The following is a 25,725-nucleotide window of genomic DNA, read 5'->3' on the forward strand; positions in this document are numbered from 1 at the left end:
TCTTTTAAAATATGTCAATAAAATCAGTGTGATTTGACAGTTGGACATGAAGTGAAGAAATGTATGGTATGCATCTTCCAAACAAGTCAGCAAAAAAAAAGTATTAAGAAAGTAACTTAACCACATGCTTGGAATAGGAACATACTATAGGCTTCTGCTATACTGGCAGCAGGACTGGATCACCACTGGCCCTGAAGCTATGAACACAAATTTAGTCCAGAGGCTAGGAAAAGAAGTCCTACACTTACAAATAAGGACTACCTGAAAAAGCATCCTTATACAACTCACGTTCCATTTGTCTTTACTGGCTCCTCTCACTTAAATGTCAGTCTTGCTTCCAGTGAAGTCACTGGCAAAAATTCCGGGGCAGAATCAGCATGTTGTCTTCAGCAACACTTACAATATTCTTGATAGTACAATTTGAGCAGTGTAAAATATTACGCAAATTAAGGGCTACTAGTATTCAAATCTGCTGATTCTGCAACCTTGTTAACAATGAATGGACAGTCAGGATTCTGGGTGTTTGAGTATTTGCTTGCATGAACAATTGTGGCCTGTCTGTTGGCAGTGCCTTGCACATCCTCTATTGTAAAACTGAATTTATTCATTGAAGTACTCTTAAAGCAGCTATTACACCCTTTAAATATTTGATTAAAAAAACCTGAACAAACATTTTAAAGCATAATTTTGAGTATAAGAAAAGTGAAATGAATGAGACTAATAATATAGGAAAATACAATTGTTTGAACCATTCACCCTACTGGAAGCAGTACTTTTTTTAGTACACTGAACTAGCTGTTACTATGCAAAATGCAACAGTCATCAGCAGGAAAAAAAAAAGGCATAAGATATTTCTCACTAATGCTTTAATGCCTTTGTCTTAACAATGCACTTTGTCGACAAGTTTCTGCAGCAACTTTAATGTTTTTAATTCATATAGTGTATATGCATTCAAGAATTGAAAGAGAAAATTTTCAAATCAGGTTATATCCTTTGACAGTTGAAGAAACATGATTTTTATAGTACTTAGAAAAAAATGAGACACTGTATGAATTCTATGGTAATTATCCATGGTAATTAACCAATAAACACTTCCAGGACACGTAGTCCTTTAGGCTGATAAAATGTCTTCGTTAGTTGCTACCCTGTGAATTTAATTAACTCCACAGTTTATGTCTTCAGTAGGAGGCAGTGAAGTCATAAAACAGAGTCACTGAATCCAGAATTTACAGTAGGTTTGACAGCTGATACAACTTTAGCATGCCATGTGAAGCCGGTGGATTGTCTCTCTTTCTTTCAGCTCAAAGTCTGATAATGACTGGGAGCTTTGTTAAGTCCAAACTGATACCATGTCATAACATCTATTATCACATCTATTATTTGTGCTCATCCAATGTGACTACCACAGCATTACAGTCTCAGGACAGCTGTACAAACAAAGAGGATGAAGGTAGTCATGCTCATGTGGAAATGACAAATTAGCTCAGTTAAAATGAACAGAATATTATGCCTGCTCTGCCATCTGATGCCAATAAATTCCTGTAGGATTTCAATGCCTTGTTAATTGTCTAGGTCAGGAACTACCCATGCCAAGACTATGGTCTGTTATTTTAGCATATCCTGGGCTTGACCTACAGTAAGAAACTGACTTTTGGCAAAACAAGACTATATTTTTTTTAATTAACTATGCTTCCTAACACTAAGACTGCAAGTATTTCAGAATCATGCAGCAAAGTATTTAATACTGTTTGGAAAAGGCAATGGCCAAGGTTATTTGGGATTACCTTTTTTGGTTGCCCAGGACACTGAAGGAGTACCTGTTTTTGAGAGTGCCCTGAACACTTAATTGTATGAAAGCACAATGTTTTAAAGGAGTCTTAACTGGAAATCAAAAAAACTGGTTCATGCTATTAGAGTGAATTCTGTCTTCCTTCTCAGTATCAATAAAGTCAAAATAAGTCCAGTTACTGCCTTCAATTTGGACAGTACCCTTTGTTAAAGGCTATGAATGTACCAGTGATGCATGAAATGCATTTACTTTCTGTTCACATGAACAAAAATGAAAATGCCCAGCAACTCCACAGAATCAGACTGTAGGCAAAGAATATAGTGCCCCTTTTTGTTCTGCACTGGACTCTGGCGTGTAACCAGACTTTCTCATTTTACCAGGAGCAGGACAGAGAAAGGGAAGAAAGTAGAGCAGTTTGGGGGCAAGAGAGGAGTGCACACGAAGGCATTTGCAGGCAGATGTTTTCTTTTGTAATTTGCTTAATGAGGTACTACTGTACTCTGCGCTCCGCCCATGTCCTCTCTTTTGCAAGAGCAGCTCTATTACACAGCAAAGCCACAGCTTCCAGGGCTTGTAGGGGTGTCCATTCTGGGAAGTTTCCATTCCTCCACTGTAACTGTGTAGGACTGGGACCAAAACCATTTTCACTGTAAGTCAAAGCTCCAGAATAAAGCAAAATGTTAACTTTATCAAGATGAGATAGTCTGTGAAAGCACAAAATTTGGCATTAAATCCACTCGTCTTTAATAGAATGAATTTTCCTGTGTCTGTGGGTTAAACAGTGAGTGAGGGTTAGACTAGTATATGGCATGTACTTTATTCTCAGCTTGTTCAGAAACAGCAGATCGCAAAATTACTTTTCACTTTTACGTAACTTCTTTTTTCTAGTCAGATTTTGAGCCAATTAAATGCAATAGTAACTCCTAGTCCTTGACTTTTCTCAGCATCTGGATCATGCTGCAAACTACTGTTAAATTCTGTGCTCTCTTACCACATTTTTCAATGATCCAATGTGCTACAGGAACATAGCACCTGATGATGCAGCTTAGTATTCACAGAGATACTTTACTGAAGCACAACAAATGACAGTGAAGCGCTGAAAACATTTTTCATGGTGTACTTTGTTTTGTGTTTTAACCCTGTGCAACCATGAAAAAAAAGTACCCAATAAGCCAGTGGGTGTCACTATTGTGTTAAACAAACACTGAACAAGAGGTAATTTGGCACTGAAACTCTTAAGAAACACTGTTAATGGTTGAAAGCAGACAGCTGCAAATAGAGCATTTTAGACCACAAATAATTAACATCAGATTAGCTAATAAAATTAACTTTTGCTCTGATTCATTTTATTGAAACAAGTCACTGATTGGCAATTTTGGTTGATTCAAATTATGAAAAATAATGATTTTGTAGAGTTTTGTCTTGCCTGATGTGGAAAAGCTTACCAATCTGCAGCAACTGACAAAACCACTATTTTTAGTATGGTGGGACAGGGGAAGAAAAAGTATTAAGGAAAGAAAGATGCTCAGGAATGAAAGGAGGGATTAATTTAACAAGATCAAAACTTCTGAAAAATTTGGAAACATGTCTAATATGAAAAATTCTGATGCCGTAGCTGGACATTGTATATGAAGAACAGCCTCAAAGAGACCTTACAGTGAGGAGAACAGAGTGATCCTGTTCCTATTCCACATTCTGTTAAGCAGGCTCCATTCCCTACCAGTTCAAATCCTAACTTCTGGAGCCAGAGAACTGCCTACTGCTCTGCTCAGTTATAAAAAAAAAGTATGGTCTGCTTCAGATATAGATCTACAGGTCTCATTTCTCTAGGTCTGTTTTTCTATGGTTCTCAGCAACCAGAAGTGAAATGCAATAGAAATACTACAGAAATGTATAACTGGTCTCAGGGATCTTGTATTTTACAACTGTATCACAGCTAGTAACTGGGAAAAATAATCAACAAGTATGAGGTAAATAGTGGGAGACATTTGGGTTTCCTGAGATGCTAGTGTATATACATCTCTGATAGTGGATTCAACTAAGCATTCAAACTATGTATTTGAGATCAAATAGGTGGATTTTACATATTCATTTCCTGAGTGTGCAGCTTGAAAATTCAAATACAAGTGCTGCATATATACCATGTGCATGACAGACTGCCATTGCATACTGTCATGCAAAAAAGTGTGACATAAGAAATGCCTCTTACTCCACAAAACAGACAGAATTTGCAGTTTTCCAGTTAGTGAATCTTAAATGTGTTTACACTGTGCTGTAAGTTGGACTCAGTTTACCCACAGGATCTACTAGGGAGATGTGACAACTTACAAGATCTGTTAGGGAGATGTTACAAAAGAAGTGATGCCAGAAGACAGACCTACTACGGAGTTAAATTTCACCATTCTTGCCCCACTGCCCTGAAGTATGTATCAGATGACTAACTTACCTGTGACAACCAACTGACTTAATATCTCTTGTGAATGCTTACTCCTTACACCTCATATGCCAGAAAATGTGACACCTCCCTCTTACATTTCTGTTTCCTAGGTTCTCTCCTACACTAGTATGAAATTAGGCCACTCGCTTCATCTGCAAAAGAACAAGCATCAGTCTTGCTGAGTTATATTTATTATTCACTTTGCTCCAGGCATTTCACATGATCTCATAGAAGCTAGATCAGGTTGGGTCATGAATAGACGCTTGCTTTCTAAATCTGCTTAACTCTATAAACAAAGCCAAAGGAATTGAATGGGATCAAACTGCGGGGTCGGCACAGGACAGGTTTACAATCGGTCAGTGCTAACTACAAACATTTTTTTATCTAAATTCTGTTAGAGCAGCCAGCATTTTTGGAGGCCTCTGATATAACACTGCAGGAGTCAAGGAAACAACTTCCCAAGTTAGAGGAAGAGGGGGAAATGGAGGAAAGGTTTCACTGTCTGTTGGACGTATCAATAGAAAATTAAAATCACAGACTTTATGGGAGACCAAAGAGGAAGATGTGGAAAAAAATCTAAAATTAGAGGAATCTGAAAAATCTGTTTGCCTCTGATTAAAAACGTGGACTGCTACTGCCTCCTGGAAGACCACACATCTTGACTGGGAAAGAAGAGGCAGGAAAAGGTCTCAGTTTTTCCGGGCTGGCACCAAGAATCATGTAGAATGCTTACTGGTGTATATACTTTCACTAATTACTTTCTCTGCTCATTTATCTGTTCTGTAGTTCTTAAATGAATATGTACAGTAGCACACAGTATGTGCAAAGAGTTTAATATCTCAGTTTAATGGTCCTATGAAAGAAAGAGTCCTTCTGAGTTGTGACATGAGATGAAGAGATAAGTAGTATAATGTAAAATGAATTCCAACAAGGTTGTAATCCCAATTAAACAGAAGTCGAACTTTCATTGTGATGTGGACAACTGTAATGGTATCAGAATGGGATATAGTACTAGGAGTAGTGACCAGAATGTTTTTCAGACAGTGGTTTCTTGCTAATGAATAGTAGTGAAAATCTGTTTATAGCACAGTTATCTAAGGCTGAGAGAAATAAAAAACCAACAGGTACGCAAGCTCTTCTAAAGCCCCATATAGCAACTAATGCCTAAGTATACTGTTTTTATGTAAATATTAAATAAAAGTTCAGCTATTTGCTTCTAGTTTTCTTCCAGCTTGCCTGATTTCAATACATTCAAGTATGGCCATGGTAGTTTCCTTTTCTTCCTCCCATGGTCACCTTTTCTCTAGATAAAACCTCGATTATCTTGTCCAGTTACAATGAAGAATGCTTTCTATGTTGACATTTTAAAAATTTTCAAATGGGCAATTAGACGGCAAAGTCTTAATTCCCATTGCATTCACAGTCAGCCATACAGCTTTCTTGCACTGTCCTGGTAACTGCAGCTTTAACTAATCGTACTTAAACTGCATTCAAAAAAATTAATAGAAAGAAAGGTCATTATGCCAAAAACAGCGGGTCAAGATTTGAGGTCCTGCTTTCCTATGGAAACTTCAGAGTATACCACACTCCTGACAGCCATTCTACTTAACTCATAAACATAAATATTATTTAGGAGTTTAATTTTAGGTGTCTATTCTCTTATTACCCTAGTTTTTTACTATTTTAGTGGAGAGACGTTAAGGATAAGGGCTACAGTTATGTCATATGCAGCTTACAACGTTTTTAGTTTTACAAAACGTGAACACACTTGTCACTGGTAATTACAAATAAACAAAGCTGATTTATATGAGCTCTAAAACTTTTGTTCTATCTTAATTTTAGTAGAAATCTTTGTCACAGATTGACTATAAGTCTGCTCTGAACATAGAAATAACCTGTTTGATCACTTTGCTAGCTAAATTTCCAGTGGGCAATGCTTCCACTGAAAGTCTAAAAAGGAAGGTAACATTCTAAAATCTGTAAAATGGCAATGTCATCAAATACCCATCATAGTGGTTTATATGTCAATAAAAATCCCTCAAATGGAACTAGGAACAATATTTTCTTACAGTCTGCTGACAAAGTGAAACCCTTATCAGATAGGCATACCTTAACTTTGAAATTATACCAGTGCTGTTTTATCAGCAGATAGATATTCTGACTTCTCTAAAAATCTCCTTTTCATTAGCGTATGGAAAAGGATGTAGGGAAGTCACCATTAGCAATGTGCAAAACAAACTGCTCAGATTCTTATTCAGATGTCAAACTATCACTTGTAAGTGGGACCTATGACATCTATAGAGCAAAAAGTCTTCATTATGATACAATGAGCATCTTTCTTATGGATAATAATTCCTATGCATTCCACCAGGTGTATTACAAATAATGCACTTTGCTAAGTAGCTTCACCCCCAGTGCACTTTTTAGGGGAGATAAAAGTTAACAGAAACTTTCCATTGAAACTGGAACTCTATTTGGAAGTATTCAGCCAACAACAAAGATTCAAGATAACATATGAATGGTCATGTTCCAGCTACTCTAATAAAGGCTTTGGTTGCAGTTCTTGGAAGAGTTTGAATAACATGTTTAATCAATTCATAATAGGTCTGACCTTGTGTGTTTCTAACATAGATGATACCTTAGCGTTACAATAATGAGACAATTTGCCCTTGCTCCCCTGTAAGTCTTGGATTACCATGTTCAATGGAAGCTCATGAAGGGAGTACTCTACATCTGACTCCTTGTGGTAAAAGAGATTAAAAAATAAACAAAAAATAAAAATACAAAATAGGTGGACTGGTCTACGTATATCAGGGTAACTCAATACATATACTGATGCAGCTCGCCCAGATGCTGCCTTTCTCATTCAGCCTTTGCAGAAGGCCCTGATACGGCAGTTGATTTAACAGAGCTGAATACTTGTTAACTTTGGGGGATGCTATAAGGTTGACTTTCCAGCTGGTCTGGATGAGATTATTGTTCCATTGCCTTTTGCCAGCAAGTATATGAATCTTCTAGAATCTTTGTGCTTTCAGCAAATGTTTGCTGAGGGCACCAGCTCATCTTTAATTTTGACAGCTAGCCTGTGCTAAAGAGTAGAAAAGGAAAAAATACCGTGCTAGGCAAACCAAATTTATACTGTTGCCCTTATCTCAACTTCCTTACAGACAAGGATTATTTAATAAACTGTACACTTCTGAAATTTTAGGCTTGCATACTGTACAATGCCAGAGGCTTTCAATGATCATTTATTTCTTGCACCTTAAAGACAGGATTGAGGAAGACACAAAACTCTGAGGAACCAGCCTGGGAGCAGGATTCAGACAGAAAAGTAGATAAAGCAGATGTTTTGCATTCTAGGAAGCTAAAAATAAGATAAACAAATCTTTTATTTTGTTATGGGTAGTCTCCACAAAAGCTAGGAAAGCAAAGTTAGTGTGTCAGAGTGTAAAGGCAGAACACAGCAAAGTTTAGAAATCAACAAGATTGTAGGATGAAAAAAAGATTAAGTAATCCTATAGAAAATAATTCATCACCATACATTAGTATAGAAAATATTTGCAACAATCTATCTGAAGTGGTGTTTAGTTAAGCCATATTTCATGTAGGGTCTGATAAGTACTTCTGTTGATTGCATATTGATTAATAGAAATGACTGCATTAAATACAAATTCATATTACAGTAGAGAGACTTTATCCATCAGTGTGCATATGTATTTCAGAGCTATTTCAGAAAATGATACAATTCCCAGACTTACATTTGCATAATAACATTGAATTTATTTTGAAATGTTTATTACACTTCCATTTGGCACTTAGGTCCCAATCCTTGGAAGTATTTAGAAAACTAACTGCAAATGCATGAATCATAGTTCAGTTTACCTGTGGTGGGACGGACAGCTTAGGAAAGAGCCATAATGACTGCAGTATTTCTTATTGACTGGTTATAAGCATGTAATTCAGAACTTCCCGGCTACTGAGAACCAGAATCAGGGAAATTTCCTCTAGTTTCAAAGTCAGTTGTTTTTAAATGGCACTTCAGACCAGGTTTTTGGTATCCAAAACAGTCTATTCAGTAGCACTGAGAGACACTGCAATGCTGCTAGTCAAAATAGTTTTCCCGGGATGCCCTTTTGTTAACACAGTGTTATAGAGATAGACGCATCCTAGGCCCCTATTATGAAAATCCTACAGCATGGGGGACTTTCATATAGACATAATCCTGGAGGATTAGGATAGGATCCAAGGACACCAGGGCAGTGATCATGACACAGCAAAGCATGCAGTTAAATGCAGAAGCACAGGAAGGAAAAGGTGGGTCTTGCTTTTGTGGCGACTCAGGTTGTACACAAACAAATAAGGCATGCAGCTCTTCTAAAAACTGATCTGCTATGTTCAAGATATCTAACCCTAAATTTTAACATGAGTAGTTTGAAAGAAAACAATTTCCATCACTAACTGACGATTTTTCAGTTTTCTACTAATCAGGGCATGTATCTAAATTAGTCCTTTCCTCATATAATGTTTAAATTGTTTGCTATCACTATACAGATATGTATTTTGAGAAAGAACAGCCAAGATAACAAACCAGTCATCACTGGACCATATTTCAATTAACAAATAGCAATATGCACAGTTACTAATTTTAGTGTGCAATATGAAAATGCCTTGACTTCATTCAATGTTCTACAATTATATGTAAGGCAAAGACAATTCAGTTGGGTTTTTTGTACTTGGTGCATTAAGCTAGTAAAATAAAAAGTCTGCAACCTTTTCCAGAATCGCCTAACCCAAATAAGAAACACCTATCTCATAAAACTAGTAAATGGCATAGACATTCTCTTTTAACCAACCTCTTAGTGGAAAAGGTACATAGATTTCTAAACTTTATATTAAGAATGACCTTTGTCTAACTACTAGATTGATCTCAAAGAATCCTTAACACAAAAAAGGCACCATGATTATTAGCAACCTAATTTACAAGCAAACGGGTTTACAAACAATCTTAACTTCCTTCGATGATAGCTGTACTTCATACCAGTGAGAGAATTATGCTAGTTTGCTATATTCAGACTTGTTTATGTCTGAATATTGATTTATTGATTTATGTCAACCATATTGATTTTACAGAACATCAATGTGCACAAAATGAACAGTATTTACAACAGTAATTATCATTAGTTCTAATCATGACTTACTCTTGATCCTTTTTCTGGAAAGCACCGACAAACTGAACAATCCTGTCCCCCACATGGGTCAATATATGCATATCCTCCCTAAAAATTAAAAGTTTATGGATTTATTAATACACAACAGACAACAACCACTTCATCAAATATTGTCAGCTGGACATACCATCCAATTAGATGATTTTTCAGGCAAAAGATTTGGCTACACTTGCATACCCACAGGGCAATTTACTGCTGATGAAGAAACCTGGCATAGCAGCAAACATCAGAATATTGTGTTGATCTTCAGCTTGACACATATGAACCTTTTCCAATGCTTGTTTAACAGAATACACACATCAATACTACATTTGAAATCCTCCTAACCTTCTTGGACCTCTCATCAGCATAAACATGCTGGTAAAGTAGAAGCAATAAGGAAAAGCTTATTACTGTTGCTGTAGAAGGTGAAAGGCATTACCTGCAAGTTATGTTAAGTAATGCTGAATATTACAGCTAAATACAACTAAGGAAATAGGCTGCATCTAGAAATATTTTAACAGAGTCAGTATTTAATTTGTAATAATGTGAGATTTGTAATCCATCACATTACTTTAGGAGATTGTTTAACTATGATTAAATGATAAAAGGCAAAACTGGCTGAAGAGCAACAAGCCCACTCCAGCAACAAAGCCTTGTATTTAGTCCTTGCCTATTAAATGAAAAAAGAAGTATGTGCATGATGTAATTATGCATTGCCTACCATTAATTTACTCATTTCTTGCATTAAAACAAAACACATCATTGTCATCTTAATAGCAAAGAAGTGACTACTTTGTTTCATCAAATTGCAGGGAGGAAAAAAAGCGTACTCAAGGAAACTAAAACACAACAAGATGTAAATTCAGTAGATTTATTACGTGGTAAGCGAACATGATTTTATTATTATTTTCTATTTCTCAAAGTGTAGTATTAAAGATAAATCAATTATGCACTCTAAATGCATTTATCAACTCACTTAGATGGCTGGAATGTCCACTAGGTGACATTATTTTTTCATAGTATTTTTGCATAAATGATCAAAGTGGTTTTGAAACAGATGACAAGGACTTAAAAGATTTAAAAAAAATTTAGGTAAACAAGTAAACAGTGATAATATGAAAACATTTGCTCAGTGTGGATTTCATTTTTATCAAGGTCAACATTGTTTTGTTACTGGTTCTAATAACCAACAGAACACAATAGATTCATACTTCAATTTTTCAAGGAGAAAACACTGACAAATATTAGATAAGGAGGAAAAATTCTGTTCTATTTACAGTATTTTTAGACTATCTGGTACTCCCAAACCTCAGAACAAGAGGGTATGATGGTCTCTCTCACAGACTGCTTCTCATTTCTACACTGCATTTCCCAAGAAATTACTAAACTAGTCTCTCACCTAGTTATTAAAAACTAGCCTCTACTGGAATGTCAGTGGAATGCAAGTTTCTAATTACACATAAGCTGTTACCCTTTGTTCTAACTGAACACATTTATTTTAAAAAAATACTTCAATTTTTAACAGTTCAACTAAAAAGGGATGACTTTGGGGGGAAAAACAACAAAAAAGAGCTTTTAAATACTTGAAAGAAATGAAGAGGATGGACCTGAAAGAAGTTTCATTGAAGGCATTGCAAACATAAGGTTACTATGGAGGACAGTACAGAGAGGAAAATAAAGTAGATACTGAGACTATATTATACATGAAATTTTGACTTCAGAAAGATGGGAATGTACAGGGAGACCAGTTTAAAATCTAGGCTAACATACAGAAAAGCTTGAAAGCTAGAATGAGTTTGATACATGCTATAATGTAGAGCCATTGAGACAAGAGAGCCAAGGAGACAGACTTAGTGCATGAGAGAGATTTTTTTACATGCAGCTTTCCAAAAGCATCTGAAGATGCCAAAGTTAGAATCTAGAAGAATCCAAAGGGGAAAATTACAAAACAGTTAAGTTGAGCAACAGGAACAGAAAGGGAAGTGAAAACTGCAGAAATACTGAAAGAAACATCACAGTTTTCCCATAGAACTATAGAACATTCTGGTGTATATAGTGTTACTTGCTTGAATTATACCATCATATCTATCAACTGTCTAAAGTAAATACCAATACCACTTACCCCATCAATTTCTTGTGCTGAAAAAACAATCAGCAGCCACCTGATTTAAAAGAAGGAGAAAGCTAAATTAGAGCTAAACTTCCAACATCCAACCTTCACAAAAATGTAGCCTCCAAAAAGTGAGAAATATGTAGACATGATTAAGTCTCAGTACAGGAAAGACATGGACCTGTTGAAGTGGGTCCAGAGGAGGGCTGCAAAAATGATCAGAGGGATGGAACACCTCTCCTGTGAGGACAGGCTGAGAGAGTTGGGGTTGTTCAGCCTGGACAAGGCTCTGGGAGACCTTACTGCAGCCTTCCAGTACTTAAAGGGGTCTTATAAGAAAGATGGGGACAGACTTTTTAGTAAGGCCTATAGTGACAGGACAAGGTGTAATGGTTTTATACTAAAAAAGGGTACATTCAGACCATATAAAAGGAAGAAATTTTTTACAATGAGGGTTGTGAAACCCTGGCATAGGTTGCCCAGAGAGGTGGCAGATGCCCCATCCCTGGAAACATTCCAGGTCAGGTTGGATGGCGCTCTGAGCACCTGATCTGGTTGAAGATGTCCCTGCTCATTGCAGGGACTAGATGACCTTTAAAGGTCCCTTCCAACCCAAACTATTCTATGATTCTAAATCCTGTTTGGGGTGATTGTTTAGTAAAAGGGTATATTTATAAGGGGTATGCATAATCAAGGGATGGTCAGCACATCTATATATTTGTCTTTTTGGATTTGTGAGACTGAGTACAAACAGATAGGCATGGATAATACCATGTGAATGTCCTCATAACTTTCTCCTTGTAACTTATTTCCAATCCCACAATTAGGAATGGCCAGAGAGAAACCATTCCAGACAGATTTCTGAACCTCCACAGACACCGTGGAGTAAAGATTGAGCAGAGATGGTGGTGACCTGCATCTGCTCCAAAATGATTTAGCTGGTGCTGGTCTTTTTTGCTCAGAGAGAGTGAGAGAAGGTGGGGAGCAAAGCAGCAATCAGAATAGCCACACGATTCCAGACCAGCTGCTGGGGAAGCCCAGCTCCATGCCAACCGTTGCTAGTGATGGATTATAAAGTAGAAATCATGTCTTTTACGATTTCCACATGCAAAAAAAGACGATAAAGTAGAACAAAAATTTCTGCAGCAATACAGGAAATAAGCATTGTTATTAATTATTATTAATATTAACATTATTATTAACAAGAACTAAGGTGCTCACTCATTATATGAAATGATAAATTAGATAAGACCATAACGTATAGACTACTGTGTATTATTCCCCAGGCTATAGTGAAACCTGTATCAAAGTTACTCCAACCCTGCAAATATTTAGGCATTTAGTACATTTCCCAAAGTCCTATTGAGATCATGTCTATTTTTTTCTTTGTATTCATATGGTCAACTCTTTGGAGCATTGAGAACTGTGCCAGCACAACCACGATTACTCTCTCTGATTATTAATTATTCATAGATTCAAACTGCAAATTATATAACCTGTATATGCAGTGATATATACTGATAAATTCAATACAGACAAATTTAACATATTTTAGCCATTATGTATACATCTATATACTTTTTCAACCTACATTGCCTGCAACTGTTTTTCAAATACACAGATTTTACAGAAACAAAGTATTTATGAAAATAATTAGTGGTAACTGAAGACAGAAGCTCATACTGTCCCTTGCTCAATGAGAAACAAAGGACTGCTTAAACAATGTGAGATGCCAGTAAATGGTGAAGAAGTTTTGTGCATCCTAGTACTTCATCCTTTACCACATCAAGTGAATTTGTGTAGAAAGGATTTAACTTCACAGCAACACTTCATCCAGGTAGCCCACAATAGCACTGGTTTGTAGACAACTGCATTGGTTTGTGCTGTGATTGTTACTAATTTAAGGCCATTTTTGCTTCTAACCTTCTGAACTTGTAGACAGTCTCTAAATACTTTTTCCCATATCAACGCTGGCCAGGTGTGAGTTAATTTTCATTTAGGAAAATGCCAAGTTCTCATGAAGCCCTTGCACAACTGAAATGGAAATCTGATTATGCTGTTCTTGATGCACGGCGCTGCAGTCTCTCCTTTTTCTAGCCATGTACGGCAGGCATGAGTTTGCCAGATTGTTCTCTGTCATTTCAAAATCCCTGCCTCCTGAAGCCATAGAGACGCTGCTTATCTACTCAAATCAGCGTTAGAGGTAAGTAATTCACAAATAACACAGAAAAAAGGCAAGAAGAACTACCTGGGAGAGGTGGCTGGGGTAGAAGGCTGCTACATTGGGGAGCACCTGCGTAACAAGCAGCCTGGGTTTGCACAAACCAAAAAAGCATGCAAAAGACACTGGAGAGAGTTCAGGCATATTATCACGGCAGAAGACTGTCTATCAGCAAGGTTGTCAGGTTCAAGCAAGGCACATTTGCTGGGCCAGGTTCCCAGCTAGAAGAGCACAATTTCACATTCCTAAAAATCCTGGTGCATGAAGCTTTATAAAGATCTTCAAGCAAGAAGGAAAATTGCATTGACTTTTTCCTAGAAGGTATTATAGAGATGGAATCATTGATCCCACACATCAGTCTGAAAATTCCTGGCCACAGTGATCCTAATCTTCTCCTAAGGAACATTCTCCTCCAGAAAGAACTTCTTCCACAGCTGCTAGCAGGTATTTCCATCATAGTCGCTAAAAGTTTTCTTCGTGCCTTTTAATAATTCTCCCTCATCTGCAAAACTATTTTGGGACAGGCATTGAGGTTTGAGTTGGTCATTACATTTTCTTCTCCAAATATGCTCATTACTAGAATGTAGGAATATCTTGCATCTTAATTCTATTGACTCAGAATTATAGTTCCTATATTTTTATATAGAATCCTACTGTTTAAATAGTGTACTACCTGAAATTTAAATGGTATAAGCTTATAGGCCAGCAATCAAAATCAAATACAATAAATTATCATATAGGCTTATCAAACTTATGACAGGCTACAAATTATTTAACTGGTGATTTCTTATTACTGATAAATTGATAGTTAAGAATATATCTCAGTGACTTGTTTCAAAATTTAGTGATCTGTAAAACTCACCAGGCAGCTGTGATAAGCCACTTAATCCGTTCAAACGAATCCTTTGTTAATGCCATTCACACTGATTGAGGATCTGTATATGCAGCACTTTTTTTTCCTTTTTTTTTTTAAACAGCAGGTCTTCTCTTTCCTTCTGTTTGTGGATGGTCTATGAACACTGTTCCATACTGTTGTTGTTTTCCCCTCTGAACCTGTTTATATTAAAATACACATCTGATGTACAAACATGAATAATTACCAGATAACCAAAATATGTCCTAACCATTTATATATTTGATACTGCACAGCTGTAGTTGGCACTACATTGTATTATTCCTGTTCAGGCCACATTTTATTTTATCAGCAATCTAATTATTTCAAGGGGACTATATATGGAGTTACCGATCAACATAAAAAGGGTACAAGATTTCAGCCTAGAAAAGAGATAGTCTTCACTCAGTGTTGGAAATAATGAGCAAAGAGCATCTTGCATCATTATAATACATATATATATTGCATTTCTTAAAAAGCTATCATACCCACCATTTTAGCTAAAGGCATTAAAAAAAAAAAAAGTGACACCTGCCTGTCTACAGTAAAGACCTAATGAACTTTAAAAAAATTCAAGAAAATATTGGCTACACTTTCAAGACAGTGTCTTCTGCAAACTGGCTGGACCAGTGTCTGTGTGTACACCTGAGCAAAAGGGGACTACTCTGAATGCAGCATAAGTCATATGCGTTTTCAGCTCAAGAGTTCTACCCATATGCATGGATAGATGACAATAATTGGAAACATTACCTAGATTTTTGTTAGCTTTATTTTTAGACCAGTTTTTCCACAGCTTTTGCCAGGATTTAGGAAGCTGGAAGCCCTAAGCACAGGACTGACCAGAGGCCTCTACAGTCCCAGACAGTCAAATTTTACATGCATGAATTAACTACACAGTCCATCTGCGACCTCTGACTTAGGTCCAACAGCATATATGCAGTTTTACGTGCAAATGTACTGCACCAACCTTTTTGTAAAATCAAGCTTCAAAAATCCAGAGAAATGGCCAGCTCCTGTGCAAACTTTTACATCCCCCAAATAAGAAAAAAAGCTGTAATCCTTTGCAATAAGGCACATCTGGCAAATGATTCCTATCGGTTTTTTCAAACTGAGTGCGTAAGAGGCTGGGCTTTTCCTAGGATAGCACACAGATTATCACAGGCTTTTATTTTTTAGTGCTGTAGTGTTCCAAATGTGGGGAGGTTAATTTTGAGGAGACTGAAAACTGACTAGAGTGAACTGACAGGGGTTCACTTCCTTTGGAGAAGTCTTCTGAGTAAGCAAAGACAATCACTTACTGAGAAGGGAGCAAGGACGTGAACCTGCAGCAAACTGGCTGTTCTCTGATAGCTGTTCAACAAGCAGCTCTCTTTTCTTTGTAAAACAACTGTGTACAGTTCCTGAAACATTGCTGTCTTGCTTTCTATTATTTAGATAGTGTAACATTTTTCTAACCAGAACCAATTTATAAATAACATTGACTCCTATGTGTCTGCACAGTATATCCATATCTTACAGCATGAAGAAGAGACTTTGTAAGCACTGCACTGACTAATGAATAAATAGCCCAGCCAATCTCTGCTGCAAGATCACACCCTATATGTACTATACAGTACCCATTCATCTGCCAAATTCTTAGTCGCTTTCTGTGCCCCAGTTCACCTTCTGTTAACAAAAAGAAAAAAAAATAACAACACTCCTAATCGTAACATAATATTCCAATAATGTTCCTACCTCACTGATCTTTCAAATTAATAATATAAACAAGATCGTAAAGCACTAAAATACTGCAAGGACAGATTGCCTCAAATGGAAAATCCAAGCCAGTCATAAAGTGTTAGACTTTGCAGAAATTTGTTCATGTTGCCCACTATCCATCTTATTATTTAATTATCCAAATAGCTTCTGAAGATGAACTAGAAATTGAAATTTGGTATTTTTATTTTCAAATTAAAATCCATTTTGATCCAACTCATTGACACAGTTTAAAATCATACTTAATGCATGACTGGAAGACTTAAACCACTCTGCTTGCTATTTCATCATGGCTGTCAAAACCCCATCACTCTCTGAACAAGCTTCCTATCGTTTGAAGTGTTCAGCAGCCAGTGCAATGATATAGGGACTACAAAGTGTTATTTAGATTAATATATTAAGGTGATCTCATGTTCTACATTTTGTAGTCATCACAACAGTACCTCAATAGAATACTTACCTCATTTGAAAGAAGATAAAATATCCACAGCATCACACACTCAGTACCACCAAAGGAATAGGTTTTATAAAAGCATCACCAAACCTCACCTCATAAAATTCTCAAAGCCAGAGGGGGGAAAGGTAGCACTATAAACATAACCTAAATGTTTCATTTCTAGACAAGGACCAAGAAGGAAGACAATTTCATTCTCGAGGACTCTGGTAAAATAAGACCACAGGCCCTGAGCCATAGTTTGAGGCAGACACACAGCTACAGTTATTGAGGTATAAAAAATTACAGCAGCCCTAACTATATTCTCATTACATCCAAATAAACCAACATCATGTGTAACAAGCCACTGAAGTTGCAAAGTCAAGGATTCAGAAGTTAGGAAATAAAAATTAGGGTCATGTGCTCAATTTTAATGTGGTTCTTCTATGAAAATGATTAAGATAGTAGTTTTAAGTACAAGAACATATATGCTGTTTTCCACAGGACTTCTGCCTCATTCATGATGGATATATGCCGTACCCTTTTCATCCTTTTCCTTAAGCCCTATTTTTTCTTTTAGTGTCCTATGAAACTTTGCACTTCATACTAAATTTATACAAGTGTAATGTTTCCCACAAAAATATTTCTTTTCTGTAAAAAGAGAAAATACTGTTATCCTTTTTTTACCATAGAGAACCAAGGAAAAAAAAGCAAAGGTAAAAGCATTAAATATCAATTACTGTGAAAAAATTCAAACTTTAATTTGTTGCAGATTTTAATTGCTTTCTAATATTGAGGTTGACCTCTCTGTTGTTCATGAACTGGTGTTTTTTTGGTAAAGTACCTCTACAGGCAGCTGCAGGTACACATTTTGACACAACTGATCTTAAGCCGGTCTGGCCTGCTGTTTTGCCAGATAAGACCATCTCTCGGAGTTTGTAGCTCTCTGAAGATGTTATGATACAGCAGTATCAGCAACACAGTCTGCATCAAGGTTTCATAGACTTTCTTTGATGACATCAATTATGGTAGCAATGAGCAGCAGACAGAACATTAGTGGCTGGTCTTACCTTTGTTCCAGCTCAATGCTTCTTTGAAGTCACTTACCTGTCCTAGAAACTCACATAAAGGCGTATGCACTTTCATATGACAATCTCATAATGCAACGTTGCTTGCTGCTTCTTAACTGTAGTTTCTTAACTTCACAACTACCATCCAGTTGGGACACACTACTTAGCAGCCCAGCTGCTCAAAGTCAGTGAAACAGGTGGTACTGGGATAAGACTGGGCTTGAAAAAGACTTTTTAAAAAACTCTCTTTCTGTTGCATCTCCCTTCTTAGCTCTTTCCCATCTTTGCTTCAAGCTTGCTGACTGTTTTTTTTGAAATTTCCACACACGGTTTTCATAATTTGAAAACTGACTCAATATCTTTTTATTATAGCAGTACTTCATTCACTAGGTATTCTGCACATATTCATTTATTTCTTCTAACAGTGGTTTGCCTCCTTTCTTCCGTTTCTTCCAATATTTCTTTGGTCTACTATTCAAGAGCTCTCCTTTTAAGTACTATTTTCTTTACTCAGTGAGTTATATTGTTTACCCTGAATCTGAATTTACATCATTTCTGAGGACTGACCACTCTCTTCCACTGTAGTTTTGCTTGCTTTGGTCTTCTTGTCTCAGAGAACCTTGCACTTTTTGTTTTCACTTTTGTGTAAACCAGTCTCTGCTACCTTCTGTCTAGCACCGGGTCTTCTAACATTAAATTCCAGTGGTGGATTTAGGTACTTATAATGTATAGGTGCCTATGGCTTCTAAACAACTGTAGAACCCATTTCTGTCCTTATTACAGTATTCCTGCATAAAAAAATGTAGCACTGTTACAGTCAACAGGTTTAGGAATCTGACAAATAATATCATCAGTTATGCATCAGTTTAGTGGTTTTATCCCTAAGATACTATTTCCTCTACATGGTCACTATCAATCTGGCTTGAAAGCAGGGGATTTTTTTTCTCTTTCTCTCTATACCTGCCAGCTTGCTGTCACTGATGCTCGAGATTTTAGAGCCAAGGAGATAATACCTGTGATGATGTACAAGAGATCTTTGACACTGAACATATTGCTCTGCTCTTCCAGAGATGTGTTCTTGCTGCTAGTACCAAACTTTTGGGAAAAGTAGCCTCTACAAACCAGCTTTCACAGCAGCTTTCATAGGGGGTTGACAGTAATGTCTACTGAATGGACATCCAGGTCTACTCTCATGCCCATAAGAGAAGCTGTTTTACAAGGCTCTGTGATTAGCTCTATACTCATGAAAGGCTTTAGCTTTGTATCTCATGAGCAGTCCTAAACAGATCTATATACATATATTATATTGTTGTATATTGTTGCTTTTTCTGTATCACTTGTAGAGCTTAACAAAACCTGTAATGCAGGATTTCCTGTGCAGCGTTCACAACAGCTACAGATAAGGTAAGATCACTGTGCCTGGCCTGGCCAACACACCTTCTAAGTTTGTGCCATCTCAGAACAGTACTTTATTTGGTGAGATGTTACCTTGAACGTGCAGTACTTTTGTCAACAACATAAACGTGATAAACTTTATACATGTTGCCAACACTTTACAAATCACGCTTCCATTCAGAAAACCTGTTTATCATGCTAAGCTGTGTGGCAAGCCTTGGGGAGAAACGTTTCTCGCCGATTTACATTTATGCAGGGGGCAGCACTTTGTCCCTTCTGGGACGACTTGGTCTCCGCTGTCTCATCGAGAAAACACTTCAGGGAGAGGAAAGCGTCGCTGAAAGAGGAACGCTCCCCGCAGTGGCTGGGAGCGCCCCGAGCTGCGGCGGGACGGCGCTGAGGGCCCGGGCTGTCGCCGGCCTTCCCCAGTACCGCCTCACCCAGCGCTGCCACCTCCCACCTGGCTCCCGCCTCGGTTTAACCGACCCCTTCTCCGCGCCGGGCGCTACAGGGAACCCCGCTCTGGGCGGGCCCAGGCCGTGTCCTTGCTCGGGCGGTGCCCGGGGCTTGGCCCGGGCAGGTTCTCTGTCCCCGCTCCCGCCGCGCTACCCCGAGGCCGTCCGCGCGGCGCCCACCACCTGCGTCCTCACGGCGGGGAGAGAGAAGCGGGTGGCGGACGGAGACAGCACGGTAACCTGGGGCACCTCCAGCTGTTCCAGGACGGGGCTGGCCCCTCAGCGAGCTGCCCAGCCCCGACTGGCGCCGAGGCCAGACGGGACGGCCCGTGACGAGCGCCAGGTACCGCCGCCCGGGGCTGCCCCTCCGCGGCGCTCACCTCAGCTCCCAGGCGGGAAGGCCCCCGGCTCCTCGCTCACTCCATGCCCGCTGAGGACGGACGGACGGCCGGCGGCTGCCGGCGGTGCCCGAGGCAGGAGACGCGGGGGGGACAGGAGAGGGGAGGAGAGGGGTGGCCCGGGCGGCCCCGCCCAGGTCAGCCCCGGCCCCTGTCCCCACCCCAGGGCGCCGGGAGCGCCGAGGCGGGTGCGAAGCAGCGGCCCCCAGGCCAAAAGCCGCGGGCGGGCGGAGGGCAGAGTCCGAGCGCCTCGGGCCGAGCTCCGCGGGACGCCGCGCAGGCAGCGCCGAGCGCCGGGATGGCCGGCAGCGGCTGCCCCAGCCGCCTGGCGCCGCTGCTGCTGCTCGCCCTGCTGTGGCCGGGCCGCGCCGCGGCGGCTGAGGTGAGTGAGCGCGGGGCGGCGGGAGGGTGGCGCGGGCTCCCGCGGCGACTGTAACGTCACCCGGGGCAGAGCGGGGCTTAGCCCCTCGGCCAGCGCGCCGCATTTCGGCCTTGGCAAGTTGTGAGGAAGAAAAGGTGAATTCATTGTAATAATTTAAAATGATACGCCTCACTCGCGTGAGGTACATCGTACCCGGGCACGGTGAGGTGCATCTCGCCCGGCTGTGAGGTACCGTTACCCCTCCGCCGCTGCCAGGCGGGGCGGCCCCCGCGCAGGGCGCTCCCTCACCGCTTGTCTCGGGTGCGAAGGAGGAGCGCGGCGTGTCGGCGGCCCAGCCGGGCGGGCCGCAGGGCGGCTTCCCCCACTTCCAGCCCAGGGGCTCCCGTGAGGGGCCGGGGGGGCCTGTCCCGGGGGCAGCGCGTGGCTCCGCGGGAGGCGGCGGATGTGGGCGGCAGGGGCTGAGCGGTGTTGGGTGTGGGTGGTCTCTGAGGTAAACGCTCTCGGAGCAGCGCTTACCGCCTGGACCACCTGTGCCGCCTTCCTCACAAACTCACTTTACAGTTTGTCTTTCAGGTTTAATGGTGAGTGTGCATCACCGTTTGGTCGATAAATTCTCCTAGATCATATTGCAGCCTTTGCCGTTCCTTTCTCCTCTGTCTGGTTATAACATTTAGATTGTACATTCCCAACTGGGAGAAGAGCAGTCAGCTGTGAGGGTAAATGGGTCACTGTAGCTCTCAACATTTCTGGCAGTTACCGAACAGAAAATGGCCAGTTTCAGTAAATTTAAAGTTGTTTCTCCCCTAATAGTCAACAGTGGTGATTTCTCCTTGCATGTGCGAGCAAAGCTCTAAGGTAGTACATCAAAATCCTTTACTGCCTATCAAAACATCTTGCAGTTCACCTTTATAAGGAGAAAATGTGATCTGCTACTTTGTTGTTGCTATAAAGGCACATTCTGCTGTAATTATCTGAAGCAGACTAACTAGTAATAATGTTTCTTCTAAAATACTGCAGCTTTTTCACTCACCCATTCTGGGTAGAGGAAACAGCGTAAACACCTTACTAAACATGTTTTCTTTCATGGAACTCTAACTAGCTTGCAGTCAAGTTTAGTCATGTAACAAAGATCCAATTGTTTTATTTGTAATGGAATTAAAATACCTCTTTGTTCTTATGTAGAACAGAGGTACCAGATCTATTTGCAAATTACACATTTTCTGCAGAGTTGTTTCAGGCTCTGCTGAGATCTGATCCTTACTCTGACACAAGATGTAGAAGATGAATAAACTCAAGACCTGTCTCTCTCTTCTACCCAGTTTGCTGTTCTTGTTGGTACCTCCCATCCGTTGCCCTTGTTGCTCCTCAGATGTGGACATCATCATATATGCTTCTGGATGGCTGTTAAGAAGCACAGGCCATGTACCAGGAACTCCTCCCCCACCATGACACACACACTCACACTTTTTCTAAGCCCTTATTCTGGCTGTGTTGATCTTGTCATCCTGTCTTGTGTTTTTATCTACAAAGGAAGGGGAATCAACAAGTATGTTGTATCAACAAGTATGACCCCACATATGGCCCAGTAAAACATTTCAATGCTTTACAGCAACCTCAGTAGGATCCTAGAGTATTTTCTAGTCTTGCAGACTCATGCACCTTAGTTCATTAGCAGCCTTTCTGCTTAAGGTAAATCATGATGTCATGAATCTGAGATACCACATTTCTAGAACATTGTCATTAGTAGATCCTGATTTACACTTAGGTCTTCAAGACTGGATTTGTGATGGGAAGAAGTGTCTTCTACAGAAATCTTGCTGTTTAAGCAAAGTTTGAACACGATGTATTCATTCAGTGGTGCTCTGAAAATTCAGTGGATCTCAAATGTTGTCTGAGATTAGTTTAAGCTAGATTTGCAACAGATAACTGAGTTTATCAGTTTAAGATTCAAATGTCATCATTTCTATTAATGTATAAAAATGCTGTATTTTCAAAAGAGAAAGTCCAACAAAATTTTCTATCTAATGGAGGAAATAAAAGCTTTTAAAAAAGCAGTTTTATCTAAATGCCTAATAAAATATTAGTGGCTAATATTAATTGGCATTAAATGTTTGATTAATAAACCACTGCATCTTGGCTGGACTGTCCATTGCAAAGAAATAGGTTCTAAAATCACACTACACTTTCATATGAAAATAAATTGGTATTTGGCCAGCAAGCAATATTTTTGTTGTATGCATAAATTAAAAACGTTTCAACACAGAAAAGTTTTACGTGTAGGTCTCTTAATAACTCAATAAGTAGCTTATTCCCAAAGACAAGAAAGACAAATATTAATTTGTGCCTGCTGCTATTTATACAGCAAATTTTGGTCCTCACAGCCCTTTGCAGAGTCCAGACTTCCCTGCCCTTAGGAGGCTGAACTTTCTGGCACCTGCTAGGGAGTATTATTATCTGCATTCTTGGCCACTGGCATGCTCTAATCACATCTTCTGAAAACTCAGCAGAAGTAGCATCTTCCCATGTCAAAGGCTTTTCAGCTTGCTTGATGCATTCCTTCACTCCAAATACTGGTGTTGTAATTCTTTGCATTTTCCCACTGTTCATTTAAATACTTTAGAATAATAATAATAAAAATTATCAGTATGTTTCCTCAGGGAGCAAGATCTTTCTCATTCCTCATTTCTATTTTTTTCCTCTCAGGAAAAAGTTGATTTGCTTTCTCATTGTTTCATTTTGTTTAACAGCATCTGGAGCTGATACTGTCTTGATGCACATGTACAATCCCATTAATTCTCCTGAGTGTGTCCTGTCTTCTGATTCCATCCATGTACTTTTTGTATGTCTTGAAATTAAACACTAATCTGAAAATGTTCCCTGAAGTTTGCTGTTTCAAATGACACTAATAAGAAAAATACCCAGGACGAGTTCATTAGTACTGAATCAATACTGCTTCTTATGGCATCAGTCATTTTTGTGATGGTATCATGTTAGCACGTGTTTAGAACAGGATAAAAAAGGGTTTCTACTTGAGCAAGATTACTTGATTGCAAATTAGCTGCACCTCATGTTACTGCCATTTTTTGATTTGCATTGTAATACAATTGCAATATTTGATTAGCTCACAGGCTAAAGTTAAGTGCTCTGTATTTTGTATTTACCTCAGTTATTACTCTTTGTATTCCATGTGCTGTTGGCAAACGAGGGGAGATAACAAACTCAGTGACTACATGGCTTGAGAAGATCTCTTTTGCATCCCCTTTCTCGCTTATTGTCTGTGACTAGACACAAGGGTTCATATTTCCCAATTAATTCAATTTTTTACAAATGTTAAATTTGCATGCAAATACCTATAAACTAGTCTTTTCTTCTTCATGCAATATTTTTTTCCTAATTATATGCAAACTATATTGTTGTTACAAATAGATCTTAATACATGGCTGTGGAAGGAAAAAATGCCGTGTTCTAGCTCAGCCATGAGCATCTCCAAGGCTGGTAAGAATGGGATGCAGGCTGAATTGCTTTGTTTAACTAGGAATCAAAATGTTGGAGGGACAAAGTGTCACAGTGAGAATTCTCCTTCTCTGCCGGTCTTTGGAAGCGCCCAGGCTCTTTGTTGCACAAGCTGAGAATGGAAGCTGTGCACCTGAATATACAAAAGAGAGTTCGCTGAGCGTGTTAAGAAAAACAAGTCCTTTGTGAAGTGCTCTCTTTGATTTGGTTAATATGATCCCAAGTCTGTTGTCAATGGGGGTGTTACTTTGATAATGGGGCCCAATTTATACTCGACTGTTCTGATCCTGATTGTCTTTATAATTAGTTGTAATTCAGCCATCATCTCCATAGAGAAACAGGCCAGTGTCAGAGCCCTGCAGAGCAATGCTTTTCCTACTGGGCCAAGAGAGTTAGCATGAACTGGGAGAGTTGCCCTAATGTTTGTGCATCAACATTTGCGGAGTTCTGCTGTCTTGTACCATATGCAGGCTTGCTCTGATGGCCATGAAACGCTGAGTGTGCTTATGAGTTTGCTGCATCATACAGCTGAAAGATGATGAACCTCCTTAGGTGAGCTTAGCAAACACCTGTGAAAACTGAACTATTAACACTTGGTGTATAGCCTTTTTCTAACAAACCTACAAGGTAAATACACGTTTAAGCAAAGCTCTATAGTTTAAGCTATTTTTCTGACTGAATAATATCATTAAAATGATCAAAGTAGGCAGGCAAACACTGGTTCTTTCTTCATTGCTTTGCATTTTATATAGATATAACAGCATTTTATTTTGAGATCTGTGCTAGCAATCTCTTCTGCAATACCTAGAGCTGATTTATCACAACATGTCTTTGAAACAAAATACTTTGCTAGTAAGTGCAAGTAGTATGGGATGTCCGGTCATCTGTTTTACTGTCACATTCTCACCCTGCTGCCTTAACAAAGTAATACTAGAAGGCTCAGTATGTTGGCATGGATTACAGGAGCCTAGGAGGAAGGTGAAATACAAAAAGGCTTTTTTCTTCTTAACTGTTTACAGCCCCAGTCTCTCATGCACACACTGAGAAAGTTCCATTTTGCCACACCTAGTACATTTTTAGTTCTGTTTTCATTGTTTGTATTTTTTTTTAACTTGGAAGTTTTGTGATAGGGTACAAGTCTCACAGGTTTACAGGCTTTCCATTTGGCCTGGTTCAATGAAGGCTTTTTAAGTACGGCTTTATGCTGCATTTTTCCACAGAATGTTTTGGAGGAAGCTGCAAGAAAAAGTAGGGTTTTTTTTAAATCTGGGAAATCACAGAGCCTTTCAAAAAAGCATGTGCGATAAGCTTTCTCTGAACAAGCTACTGTTGCTTTCATTACTATTTGTACCACTTAACAGAAGATGCACACCAGGAATTTTATGAATATACAAATATACAGGCCTGAGGAGACAACAGTTATAGTGAATACCATTCCCACACTCAACAGTTGGGAAGAAATACAAATTTTGTGATGTAATGCTAACCATATTATGGTAGGTAAGCAAAAATTCACTAGTTAAATGGTGTGTATTCTTTGTTACTAGATTGCTCTTTTAAGATGACCCTCTGTTAGGAAGGAAGAGCACGGATGAATAAGCTGATTAAACACCCTTAAGAGTTTGCCACACAAAACAAAATTCTGTGGCCTGAATTGCCTAATCG

General features: G+C 39.1%; 2 protein-coding genes across 2 annotated transcripts in view; one reads left to right on the forward strand and one right to left on the reverse strand.

Annotated features, from left to right (window-relative positions):
* Positions 1 to 15,549, reverse strand: part of COL4A4 (collagen type IV alpha 4 chain) — a 70,516-nt gene extending 54,967 nt beyond the window's left edge. The window contains exons 1-3 of the mRNA XM_082003362.1: positions 14,630 to 15,549; positions 11,559 to 11,598; positions 9,425 to 9,502 (exon numbers count right to left, since the gene is read on the reverse strand). Of these exons, the coding sequence (XP_081859488.1) occupies positions 9,425 to 9,502; positions 11,559 to 11,598; positions 14,630 to 14,685 (174 nt within the window). The 5' untranslated portion in view covers positions 14,686 to 15,549. The remainder of the gene's footprint in view (positions 1 to 9,424; positions 9,503 to 11,558; positions 11,599 to 14,629) is intronic.
* Positions 15,550 to 20,207: 4,658 nt separating this feature from the next.
* Positions 20,208 to 25,725, forward strand: part of COL4A3 (collagen type IV alpha 3 chain) — a gene marked incomplete at its 3' end in the record, with an annotated part of 65,871 nt that continues 60,353 nt past the window's right edge. The window contains exon 1 of the mRNA XM_082003644.1: positions 20,208 to 20,547. Within this exon, the coding sequence (XP_081859770.1) occupies positions 20,464 to 20,547 (84 nt within the window). The 5' untranslated portion in view covers positions 20,208 to 20,463. The remainder of the gene's footprint in view (positions 20,548 to 25,725) is intronic.

This window comes from Phaethon aethereus (genome assembly GCF_964289735.1).
Source record: "Phaethon aethereus genome assembly, chromosome: 9".
Lineage (NCBI taxonomy): Eukaryota > Metazoa > Chordata > Aves > Phaethontiformes > Phaethontidae > Phaethon > Phaethon aethereus.